Below are 13551 nucleotides of genomic sequence, written 5' to 3'. Positions count from 1 at the left end.
GTTTAAAGTGTCTGTGCTGTGAGATTCAACATGAAGGCACACGGTGTGGGAGGGGGGCGGGGCCTCTGCAATCACTGGCTCTAATCTGCTCCCAATCCTCTTACCCCATCCACCACTCCCCAACGCTATTTCTGGGACATTTCTGTGTCAGCGGATGTGACATCACAGGGGAGCTGCATCATTCACACACACATGGATCAACAAAGACAAGCTCTTAACCTACAAAACCAGTCAACAGGATGTTTCCACGGAAGCCACAGAGACATTTCACCCACTCTACAGGCGTTTTTGCTCAGTTCTCTGGGGCTACAGGGTCATAATGACATGCTGATGACAGTAATTGTGACTGAATAGATGGAAAACTAGGAATACATCTCTTATCTTTCTCAGATTTATGAATATTTTATATGTATTATAACAAAACACACAGTAGTATGTTATTGGATGTTTCTCTGCTGCCTGAGGAGAGTGATGACAGTCATTGATGTAAACATGGTGAATGGTCGCGTTTATCCAATTATTCAACAGGATTAAGTGGACGTGAATGTGAGAGAATGGGACGCCATCAAACAAGCAGCTTTAAGAGGGGATAAACGACACAGGGATGCTCCTGCAGATAGACAGAAGAAGAGCATAGATAAAGAGTAGTGTACACCAGGATGCTCCTGCAGATAGACAGAAGAAGAGCGTAGATAAAGAGTAGTGTGCACCAGGATGCTCCTGCAGATTAGCGGTGGGTGTATCGATACAAAAGTGTCAATATTATATATCGATATTTTCAAAGTACTCATTTGGTGTGAAGTACTTCTTAAAAGTATCGATATTAAAAGAGTACTTTGATAAAATGTCTAACCATGCACCTCATCCGTTAGTTTGCAGTCATTCTCGTGTGTCTGTTGTGCCAGAAGTCCGCTGCTGCACTGCTTTCCATGTCACGTGACTTTGGCGACCCATCAGATGGAGCAAACAGGCACATACACACTCAAGGCATCAGCACATAAATGGTTATTCATAGTCCTCACGTCTTTATCAATGTTAGTGAGAAAATGTGTGTTTTATTTTGGAATGATGTAACAAAGGTAAGTTTGGCTTAGTTGGCAGCCTACCAGAAATAGTGGTCAAGGAATTTACTTTTATGGAACTGAAGTGGTCACATGGGGTGACTCCTCTGGATCAGGCGTCAAGTGTATAAATGACTATCAGTGTGTGCATTCTTTGTCTTTGGCCTGTGCATTTGTCAATGACCTCAGCTGCAAGTAGAATTCTTCAGAGAGAACCCAGTCTTCTTGTCTCCGTGAAGTTTCTGAATCTTCTTGTGCCAATACATTTATTTCCACATAACAATCAAACTGGAGAGAATGGCAGAAATAAACTGCTTCAGCTTTGTTGAATAACTCTCCACAAAAATACAAAGGTGAGTCAGCATTTCCAGTGTCTAACAACATAATATCTTAAAGTTATAAGAAAACTAATACAAGAAGAGGATGTTATTCATGTCTAAACTTCACTGCTCACTTTCCAACTAAAGACATTGATGGCATTTTTCATTGAGTCAAAGCCACAGCTAGTACCGTTAGTAATAAAAACCAGAAAAGAAAGAAGTTCTGTATCTGACTCTGATTGATGTGCGATTTATTTTAATTTACTTTGAGAGCTTACTTCTAAATCTGTTCCTCTTCATTGCTGTTTACTAGTTTTTCACCAATAATTTGACTGTTTCTTTCAAAAAATGTAGATTGTTCTCTGCAGCAATTTCTAAAACCATACACTGAATACTACTGAGTAATTCACAAATTTAAACAATCTAAATGTTAGGGACAGTGGGGCCTACAAAATAGATAAAAACAAGTCCATTATAATCAAAAAAATATAAAAATTAAGTTAAAATCCTGCTTTGAAATATATTTTACCCTGAATACTTAGTTAACAGTTAAAGATAACTTGGAAAGAAATTAGTTCAATTTATTAAGATTGATAAATAAGTGATACATTATGTTTTCGAGTTGTTATTAGCCTTATTTATATCAAGTTAATAATTATTTTTATTGCTGCTTTTAAAGTTAAAAGTTTCAGTATCAAGTATCAGTATCGGTGATACTGGTCCTGTATTTACTTGGTATCCAATTGATTTTAAATTTTGCAGTATCACCCACCACTAGAGCCCACCTAAATAAAGTATTACCCATGTTTCTCAGTCAGTCGTAAACCGCAAACCCGAAAAAATTAAACAGTCTCCAAATATTTGTTGAAACTGTTTACGCTGAAGTTGATAATTAGTGGAAAAACATTTTTTAATAGGACTTAGATTTATAATTTACTCAACAATCCAGATGAGTTCATAAAACTCAAAACATTAGAGGTAACTGATTACATAAAAATTTAAGTCACTAATACAGTATTTGTTTAGTGGCAAGTACTTAGATATTTTAAGGTAAATCAACTCAATTATACTCGTACATTTCTGATGGGTTATCTTAACTTTTTTTTACTTAAACTACACTGTGGACACTTTCCTACACTTTAAAACTCATTTTAAATCCACCTCAAGACAACAGTTTGAGTATTTTTTGTACAGCTAGATGTTCTTCACCCACTGCAGTTTTCTCTCCTGTCTTTCACAGACTTTAATCTTGAATGTTTATGTCACCCAGGGTGGACCAACCACAACAAAGAAGAAAAACTGAAAGATGTACACTGGATCAGGAAGTACTCTTCCATCATGTTCACTGTTTACCTTGCAAAGCAGGTGGATTTGCCAGACTCCATGTCTGTCATCAGGCAAATCCATCTTGAAAAGCTCCAATCTACAATATCAGTGTAGCACAAATATTGTAGATTGGAGCTTTTCAAGATGGATTTGCCAGACTCCATGTCTGTCATCAGGCAAATCCATCTTGAAAAGCTCCAATCTACAATATTTGTGCTACACTGAACACAATAAGGCTGAACAATTTTGAAGAAATGAACAAGGGAAGTAGGATTTTTTGCAGATTATTGCAGAAAAAAATGGACACTTGAATGTTTGCACTTGTAGAGCAAAACATCTTTGCCTGCAAAAATGAATAAAACTGGTAGTTTGAAACACATTTCAGGTCAAAGAACCATGAACCTTCTGTGATTTGATTGTGATTAAATCTAAATTTCGATTAATTGCCCAGCCCTAGTTATAGGCAGACTACATAGCTGCAGCTTTAAACAGCCTCCGTTCTTGTGTGGTTTTATACAACAGGACTACTTTACTTCTGTTTATAGACTGGAAAAAAATGAGCAAATTCGAACAAAAAGGCCTGTGTGCACAGCTAGCACTTTTGGCCCTGGCAGCACTCAGAACCTCAGTCTCAGAGCACTTCTCACCTCCAATTTCCACAAACTCCACCTTTGTCTCGATCGGCTCCTGAAGTGCACTGTGGAGCAAATCGCTCCCTTCCAAGTCAGTCTTTGCAGTTCCACTGCACACGCTCCAGTCCATCTCCCAGAAGTGACTCTGCTCTGCTACACTCAAGAAACACTTTTTTTTCTTGCCAGCTGCTGTCAATCCATTAGAAACAGACTGATCCAAACAGCCAGAAAAATGTGCAAAGCACAATGCAGACTCCAGATAATAAATCATTATATCAACAAAACAAGCAAAAAAAATGACTCCAAGAGCACATTGACAAGTCATCCAGGAGGTCATAAAAGACCCAGAACAACATCTAAAGACCTGCAGGCCTCACTGGACTTAGTTAAGGTCAGTGTTCATGATTCAACAATAAGAAATGGCATCCATGGGAGAGTTCCAGGGCCAAAACCACTGCTGAGAAAAAAGAACACACAGGCTCATCTCACATTTCACCAAAAAAAGACATCCTGATGATCCCCAAGACTTTTGGGACAATTTTCCGTAGACTGATCAGACAAAAGCTGAACTTTTTGGAAGGTGTGCGGCCCGTTACATCTGGCGTAAAACTATCACAGCATTTGATAAAAAAAGAATATACCATCAGTCAAACATGGTGGTGACGGTGTGATGGTCTGGGGCTGCTTTGCTACTTCAGACCCTGGACAACTTGCCATAATTCTGCTCTCTACCTGAAAATCCTGAGGGAGAATATCTGGCCATCATGACCTCAAGCTCATGCTCACTTGTACAGAACTGCTAATGTTGCTACAGCTGCTCTGTTGTCTCACTCGTATGTTTACGGCCTGCCTCATATTATGCTCCGTTTACGACAGCTGACGTAAATGATCGTCTGGACTGATCAGATTGAATCACTGATCTCTGATCAAGTAAAACATGCTTTTATTGGTGGGATCAGGACACTCCTGGTTAAAACATCGACACACACCGACTGACATATATAAAGACAAATCAGTGTTGAACACATGCTGCATTGTCTTTCAACTGTTTAAAACGGGAATATATCCGTGTTTATAGATATCTGTCGACAAGGAGCTTAAAAACAGTCAAACTGGGAAGTATGGTCAAGTTTATATAAAAGTTAGGACGATATCACACCCATGTGTCTGTCAGAGCACTTTTTATTGCTCTTATGTAACAGACTCACCATCTTGTGCCCTGATGTGACCCTGCTCGCTCACAGCGATCAGGTTCACCATCATTAGGTCTAATCTGGTTTCCTGGAGGATGACTCCCGTGTACACCTCATCACCATCAGCTGAATCCTAATCACAAGTCTGTGCAGTGTGCTGTTAGTCATCATGTTTTTAGCTGTGTTTACATCTGTCTGAGCTCGAGGACGTTTATTGTCTTAACATTTACCACAGTGGCCGGACAGTTTTTTTCTCTTCACCACTCCACCATAGGTACAGAATGCACTGAGGCTTGATGTTTTAACATTATTGTTTCATACCAAATGGTCCACCCAGTGAGCTGGCTTCCTTTAGCTGGTCTGTCACTGCAGTGAAGTTTCATTTTGTACATGCAATCCACTCCCACCTGCACCCACAAACCCCTCCGCATCCTGCACAGATTCTTAAAATTTGCGTTAAATAATGTAACAGACTGTGCATCTTATTAAAGGCAATATTTTATGCTGACCTAAGCACCAACCTGATTAAATTTCCTCTCTGAATGAAGGAAACCTCAAAGAAAACAACCACATCCTTGTCATGTGTGATGGTGCAGGTAAAGGATAAAAAAGTAGCTGGGAGTCTCAGACTGATCTAACTCCTGGTTATGAATAGTAAAGCCAATGTCAACCAGTATTTACCCGCCTTATATACATTTATTTCAAAGTCATACAGAGTGGAACTGTTTCCTGATCTCTGGAAAATTTGAGCGTCATAAAAACTGCAGATGACCTCATCAGTTTGCTCCATCGAAATCTCGTCTTGGGAGAATCTCGGAGAGATTCCCAACAAAGTGTTTTCATCAGTGTACACTCTAATATCAAGATTTCTGCCACATACGTTTATCTTGTGGTTTGAAAATTTGCATACGTGAAATATTGTGACTTTATATCTACGTTTTAAAATCGGAAAAGTACCCCCTCTTTAAAGACTAAAACTAAGACTAAAATTAAAATTGGCTGCCAAAATTAACACTGTATACAAGAAGTTTGTTATTCATTCATTTCCTGGTTTACAGTTATGTAGCTGATAAAACGGTTGTTAATTAACAGTTAGTCAAATGTTAACCAGTGGTTTGTTACCAATCAGTCCCTCAATGATCAAGCACCCTGCATGGTTAAAAAGCAGTTTCATACTCATTCATTTCCTGGTTGATTAGCAGTTCATATCTTAGTTGCAAGTTACTGTAATTGAGTAGCTTTTTAGCATACTTGTACTGTATTCTGGGTATTTTTTTTAAGTCAATGTTTTTGCTTTACTTAAAGACCCTTTTGTGTAAGTGTAGTACTTCGCTACATTTTCCCATGCCTTCCAGATCCTTCTGGATCTTTGGTGGACAACTGCCTGGTGTTGACCCACCTGGGCCCAACTACTACACCTTATCAGTCTTACATCTATTAGTATTATCATTATATATTTTTTTAAATCCTTAAGTATGATCTGACTTGTCAAAAATTACTCTGTTTTTTACCTCCGCCAAGCAGGTTATGTGATCGGCAGGGTTTGTTAGTTTGTTATTCAGTTAGTTAGTTAGTTTGGTAGCAACATAACTCAAAAAGTCATGGACAGATTTTGATGACATTTTCAGGAAATGTCAGAAATGGCATAAGGAAGAACTGATTAGATTTTGGGAGTGATCTGGATCACTGTCTGGATCCAGGAATTTTCTAAAGGATTCTGTACTATTGGGAGATAGGGCTAATGGCAGAGGTCTGCGCTCTCCGAGTGCTTTTCTAGTTTATACTTTTTTCACCACTACCATCATTTTTGCTCATGCCAGTATTTCAATGATCCATGGGCATGGCTGTTCCCATTTTCTTTTTTGCAAATGCTAGTAGCCTGTTACAGTGCCAATAAAAAGTATTCCCCTCTTTGGATGTTTTGTGCTTTTATTGATTTATAAATCAGTCATGGTCAATATATATTTTGGCTTTTTGACCATTTTTTAAAAAACCTCTTTAATGTAAAGGTGATCACAGATGTCTACAAAAATAATGTCAATTCAATCAGAATTAAAAATATGTAATGTAAAATAAGTAACTGCATAAATATTCACCCCTTCAAGTCAGTGTTAGGACATGCACCTATGGCTGCAATCCCAGTGCTGAGTCTGTGTGGGTAGGTCTCAATCAAGCTTAAACATCTGGACCCTGAAATTTGACTTCACTCTTCTTTGCTAAACTGCTCAGGCTGTCAGGCTGCACAGGGATCAGGCAATCTCAAGTTCAGCTACAAATTCTTTGTTGGATTGAGGTCTGGGCTTTGACTTGGCCACTCCAGAACATTCCCCTTGTTGTCTTTGAACCACTTCTGTGTAGCTTTGGCTGTATGCTTCAGGTCATCATCTTGCTGGAGAATAAATCTTATCGCAAGCCGTAATTCTCTTGCAGACTGAATAAGATTGTCCTCCATGATTTTTATTGTGCCCTCTACCTTTACAAGCCTTCCAGGGCTGATTGCTGAAAAGCATCCCACAGCATGATGCTGCCACCACCGTGCTTCATAGTGAAGATGGTCTTTGGTGTGCACAAAACATAATGTCTTGTCTGATGGCCAAAAAGCTTAATTTTGGTCTCATCAAACCAAATAACTTTCTTCCACTTGACCATGGAGTCTCCCACATGCTTTTTGGTGAACTCTAGTCCAGATTTATTCTGAGTTTTCTTCAACAGTGGCTTTCAGCTGATGAAGAATGTAACTCCTCCAGAGTAGTCATAGGTGTCTTGGTGGCCTCTCGCACTAGTCTCCTTCCTCCTTCAGTTTGTGAGGACAGCCTTATCTAGACAGAATTACACATGACATATTCTTTTCATTCCTTGATGATGGATTTAACTAAACTCTGGGGGATGTTCAATACCTTGGAAATTCTTTTGTATCCATCCTTTTACCTATATTTTTCAATCACAGTTCTCTAAACTGCTTGGAGTGTTCTTTTATCTTCATGGTGTAATAATAGCAATGAATATTAAATAACCAGTGACTGACAATCACTTGAGACACATTCTCTGCACTCAGGTGGCCCCTACATCACTAAGTGTGAGACTATTAGCACCACTGGTGTTGAATTAGGTCAGTCACTTTAAAGGAGGTGAATATTTGTGGAGTCACTTAATCTCATTTACATGTTTTTATTTAATTGTCTTTACTATGTAAAAATCTGTGTGACCTGGAGTATAGAAACTCTTTGACTACCAAAAGTGCTATATGAGCTCAAGCTAATTTACCGTGTATCCCCCTTTTCTCTCTCTCTACTCTTCTCCCCCACCTCCTTCCCAACTGGTACCCCCAGGTGTCTACAATCAGGTGCCTGATTGGCAACCTCAATGCACAGATATATATATCGAGATAAGGTTCCGCAACCATGGGCAATCCCATATCTCCACAGCCTGGCACCAAATTCTATCCTCCAAGACCATCAACCCTATTGAAAACTTGTGGGATCAACTTGGGTTTGCTGTTTATGCCAGAGTGACAGACACAACCACATTGGCTGACTTGTGACAAACTCTGGTTGAAGAATGGGATGCCATCCCACAGCAGTGTGTGGCCAGGCTAGTGTCCAGTGTGAGGAGGAGGAGCCAGGCTGTTGTTGCTGTGTTTGGTTCTTCCACTACCTACTGAGGCTCTTGTTTGTTAAAGGGAACCCTGCATGAACATGCTATCTAAACATAAGCTGTTTTTGAAGCATGGTACATTATGCTGTAGGTAAAGATCGACACAGTACAAAAACATTTCCAGTTTATGCTTTTCAAAGTAAAAGTCTGCTTAAGCATTTCTCCAAAGAGACTCCCTTCATTTGTAAATAATGCTTTTAATTTGAAAAGCCCCTGGCACACTTCCACTTTACACTGAATGAAGTCACATGTAGGGAGGGTTATCAAGGCAAAACTTTTGAAGAAGAAAAGGGCTTTGACAGCAGGGAGACACAGCCAAACTTACACCTGGTATGAAAGCTGTGATGGTGTCGTAGCGGACATGAGCAAGCAGGCAGCAAAACATGCTGCCAGTTTGAAGGGACAGCTGAGGAGGTCCAAATGGCGTTACACACTACCAGAGCGGACCAAAACATGGCAGCCTCCTGGTGAGTTCATGAGCTTAAAATTATTAAAAATGCAGATATCTACTGAGTTTCTTTGTCCAATTTAAATATGAGAGATATAAATATCTATCCAGTTAGATGAATTTGTTTGATCATGTCAGGTTCCTTTTAAATAAATAAATCGTTAAATTGCCCATATATCTTGATTCTTCAGACTTAAATCATCCAATCCACCAAACAACACCAGTCAATGGCAGAATGAATTGTTTGGCATTGGCAGAGAAGATCTGGAAAATTTCGTCATGGGTGCAACCCAAATACTCAGCTCTGCTGCTCATCCCACAAATACATGTTCCTCGTAAATGTGGCATCATTTAAAATGAAATAAACAGGTTTTCAAAGCATTGTGATAATACTTCTTGGCAAGCATTGCTACCAGTTGGCTCACCTTAAGTATGTTCACTTGGTTTGTATCCTATATAATTTAAGAAACTCAGCATGATATGTTGTATCAAATAGTTCAGTTATCAAAAGTGCCCTCAGTAATTCATAATTTCTTCACTCAACATTTTTTAAGTTGGAATTTTTTTTAACTATGTAGAAGTACAGTCTAGACCTGCCCTCTTTGTAAGGTGTCTCAAGATAGCATCAGTTATGACTTGCAGCTGTATAACTTAAAGGGGACACATGCAAAAATCCCTTTTCCAGGCTTTTCTAACAGAAATATGAGCCCCTGGCCTGTCCACAACCCCCTCAAATACCAGAAAAATCCATTCCCTGTCCCCCTGTCTTTCTCCACCTTTCAGAAAATGTGTGCTGAAACAAGCCATTCTCAGATTTTACCCTAGTGACCTCACATGGGGAGTAAGCACCTTGCCCTAGGTTTGGTTGGCTCTCCCCAACTTTGAGGGAAGTTCCACCTTCCTCTGCTGATCCTCTCAGCTGCCAGCTGAGATACTGGATAGCTCAGGTTACCCTGCTGACTACGGCCTGGGAGATTGATGGTTTCAAATCCCAGTCAGGTCCTAAACTTTGGATAAAAGTGTCTGTAACATCAGGAGTGCTGCATCCATTTCCTGAGGAGGGTGTGGTCAGGGGCAGAGTCAGACAGCTCATTCACATTTAAAGCCACAGACACAGAAACAGCTCATTCTGAGAAGGGCAAGAACAGAGGGGATTTAGACGTACAAAAATCCAATACTAGAGTGTTTTTCAGCGACAAACTTCACAGGCATGTTTTGGAGACCGCTGAGAACAATATAAACTTGTCTTTAAAGGGTAAAATATGTCACCTTTAAGCTTGATTGATTGATTGAAAAGCTCAATCCCAGTTCCCTTTTCCATTTAGCCCTACCCACATGTTCACATCTTGAGGGTTTTCTTTTTCTTGTTGAATATCGGGTTAAGGTGAAGCTCCAGGGCTACATGGTCCAGAAACAGAAGCTGTTTCTCAAAGTCCAGGATCCTTCCGCTGTAGGAAGGATCCTCCCAAGTCAGGTCCCTCAGAGGCGTGGCCAGAGCCCCCCCCCCCGGCAGCTCTAGAACACACTTGGGACAGGCTTGCGAGTGTGCGTGAGTACGTCATAGGAATGGCCGCGCCCGTATGCGTGGCAGTAGCAGAGGTCAAGATGGGAGGGATATTAACAAACACTAGTACAACTTTTACCTAGCACTGTCTAATTCAGAGGTGTCAAACTCGATCACAGCAGGGGCCTGATTCTGGATTTAGGTCTAGCCTGAGAACCTAACAGGGTCAACATTTAATCATAACTGTCAACCTCATTTTCACCAGTTATAAAATATGAAAAAAAACAGCACTGATGATAAATCATTTGGAAATTCAAAAAAGTAAAAATGATACATTTAAAGGCTCAAATCTGAGATGATATTCCAATTTATTAGTTCAAAAACTCAGAAAACCAGATTAAAAATAGAAAAAGAATGTCTTACGAGAGCAAATATATGAGTAAAAAGTTAAAATCATAAGTGTCAAAATATGAGATCAAGTTTGAAACAATTTGTCTAAAAGTCAAAATATTACTTAAAATTTTAAATTGTGGGTTTAATAGGTCAAAATATGGGATCAAAAAGCCAAAATTAGTTGAAAATGTCAAAATATGAGCGAGAATTAAAATTGATGACTTAAAAAGTTAAAAATATTACTTAAATTTTAAAATGGGAGTGTAAAAGGTCAAAATCTGATATAAAAAGTAAAATTTATTCATTTAAAATGTCAAAATATGAGAAAAAAATGACATAATGTGTCAAAAGTCAAAATTTCGGATTAAAAAGCCACAGAAAGGAGTTTAGAAGGTCAAAATATGACTTAGATTTTAAAATCGCGAATCTTAAAGATAAAAATGTTACATATAAAGTCCAAATTGTGAGTTGAAAAGGTCAAAGTATGAAATGAAGAGTCAAAATCATAAGTTTGAGTCGTAATTTTCAGATAAAAAATTGAAAATATTGAATAAAAACACTTTTTAGGAAATCTTTCTTACTCTTTTTTATGGCTTAAAAAGGATTTTTTAAATAACCAAGTTAAAGTTTACACTATTATACTGGAGGAAATCTGCAGACCTCATACTGGTATGTCAGTTATGATACAAAAATGATATGATCTTGCGGGCCGGATATAGTTGTTCCATGGGCTGGATTTGGCCCCCTGGCCTTGAGTTTGACACCCTTGGTCTAATATGCTATCATGTCATCATTTAATCCTAATAATATGATCATATTCATGATACAATATAATCCTGTAAAGAATTGTATAATCTAATCATAATCTATGGGGCCACTTTTACCTAAGGATCCTTTCTTGGCTTTGAAAAACAGCAAGAGATTTTCAAGACGCACATTCCAAACTGAGTATTTTGGGAAATCTCCCAGAATGCCTTGAAAATCAACAGTGAGATTTGGTATTTATGAAAACAATCTTACTGTCATTTATGTGTTGTCAATACATTATGGTCCTCTGTATGAAAAGGAACTTAAAGGATCATTCCACTTTTTAGGGGAACACTTCACCAATACTCTTCATTCAAGAGGCAAGGAGACCCTTCAGAGCAAAGGTTAGGGGTAAGAGTTAGAAATGGGACTCAACCAGTGATTTATGGACAAAATGTGCCTTATTCAGAGAAATACTTATATTCTCTTGTTTTTTAACATAAAAGATTATAGATATATATAGATATCAAAAATAGTCCGTGCTCAGTACTTTGAGTTACACTTCTTTTTTACTTGAGAAGACTAATAGACCACAACCTGTACTTCTAAAGACCAATTTAATAAATTAACTGTACTTTTACTTGAGTATTACAGTCTTGTTCTCTGTCCGTCTTTGCTCATTCGTTTCCTAGCTGTGCTCATTTTTGTGTACCTCACAGTAAAGTGCAACATCCAGTCCTACTCTATGGATCATTTTTGTCGCCAAAGCGTCAAGTTTACTTGTAAAATTCATGAAAAGACATGGAGAAAAGCGTCTTTTCTCATTTTCCCCCCCAGAGGTCAACTTTAGAGACGCAACGCTGATTTCAGTCTTTCATTTCGCACACGAGATGCGTGAGAGCTTTCCCAAACCAAACACCACTGAGGCACATTTACACGGTTAAAAATGACTACATCACACCCAGTGATGTCCGCCCATGTTAGGATGATGACACCGAGTCAAAAACAAACACTTGTCTCTCTGCTCTGCTCCTCTTCCTCTGAGGATGATGTCAATGCGCTTAATCCGCACAGACAGAAGATTAGTGAGCAGATTTACGCACAGGCAAACCAGGACTGCAGGCTCTGATAAACCACACACAAACGGACATAACGGTTCAATAAAGCATTTAAATCACCTCAGAGTGTGAAATAACCTCACCATGAAACCTCACATTGATCACATCCATCAAAATCACACTGAAACCAGGTCAAACGACCGTTTGGAGAACAGCGTGGATCGGCTGCGTGCGTCTTTTGCGCACAGCGTTTAAGAGTAAAGGCATCACCAAAGCTTGATTAAAACCAGAAAAATTTACAAAGTTAGGGCTGAAAATAAAGGAAAGTTATTGAAAAATGCTCTTGTATGTCTGATTAAAGGTTGGGTTTGTAGAAGTCCCAGTGTCTTTGTTTGACATTGCTTTAAAAATAACAATAAAATCAGCAGATGGAATGTTTACTTGGCACAAAAACTATCATACATGTCTTTTAAAGAGTTCTTACTTTCTCCAACGATGGCTTTGAGTCCCAGCGGGGCCATGATGACTCTGCTGCGCGTCCTCCTCCAAACACACAACTGGCACAGACGGTAACACACTCCGGTCAAGCTCAACACAACACACAGCCCTCTGCCACAGAGATTACAAAATAAAAGCCTTTTTTAAAGCGCCATCAGGAAATACACTGAAGGCCCCTGAGAGGCTTTTTTTGCAAGAAGAGCTGATGTGAAGAAACAAACGATTTGTACAATAAAGGAGAATAACTGTAATTTGGGGTCAGTGACAGAATACCCTAAAAAATGGTAGAAACGCCTCTAAATAGGAGAAACACTCCCCTCACAAAGCAATAGAACAGTGAGGCCAGTTCCTTTATTTTTGCTGTAGACCAGGGGTGTCAAACTCAGTCACAGCAGGGTCTGGATTCTGGATTTAGGTCTAAACTGAGGACCTGACAGGGTCAACATTTAGCAAAAACTTTCATCCTCATTTTCTAAAGGTAATAAATGATGGAGGAAAAAACTACCCGCTGATTATAAATGATTTTGAGTCTTAAACAAGTCTAGATAAATAATTCAAGTCAGGGGTGTCAAACTCAAGGTCCGGAGGCCAAATCCGGACCTGGTATAGTTATACCTGTCCCACAAGATCATATCAGATCCTAATTTTAACTGACCCACCGATATGAGGTCTGCAGGTTTTATCCAGTGTAAAAAAAAATATACACTTTATTTAATG

General features: G+C 39.0%; 1 protein-coding gene across 1 annotated transcript in view; it reads right to left on the bottom strand.

The window, feature by feature from the left end:
* The window catches only part of stxbp1b (syntaxin binding protein 1b), a 46612-nt gene extending 33743 nt beyond the window's left edge, over positions 1–12869 (bottom strand). The window contains exon 1 of the mRNA XM_041787932.1: positions 12821–12869. Within this exon, the coding sequence (XP_041643866.1) occupies positions 12821–12857 (37 nt within the window). The 5' untranslated portion in view covers positions 12858–12869. The remainder of the gene's footprint in view (positions 1–12820) is intronic.
* Positions 12870–13551: the final 682 nt, after the last annotated feature.

The sequence above is a fragment of the Cheilinus undulatus genome, linkage group 5 (genome assembly GCF_018320785.1).
Source record: "Cheilinus undulatus linkage group 5, ASM1832078v1, whole genome shotgun sequence".
Classification (NCBI taxonomy): Eukaryota; Metazoa; Chordata; class Actinopteri; order Labriformes; family Labridae; genus Cheilinus; species Cheilinus undulatus.
This window is presented reverse-complemented; position numbering and strand designations above follow the sequence as displayed.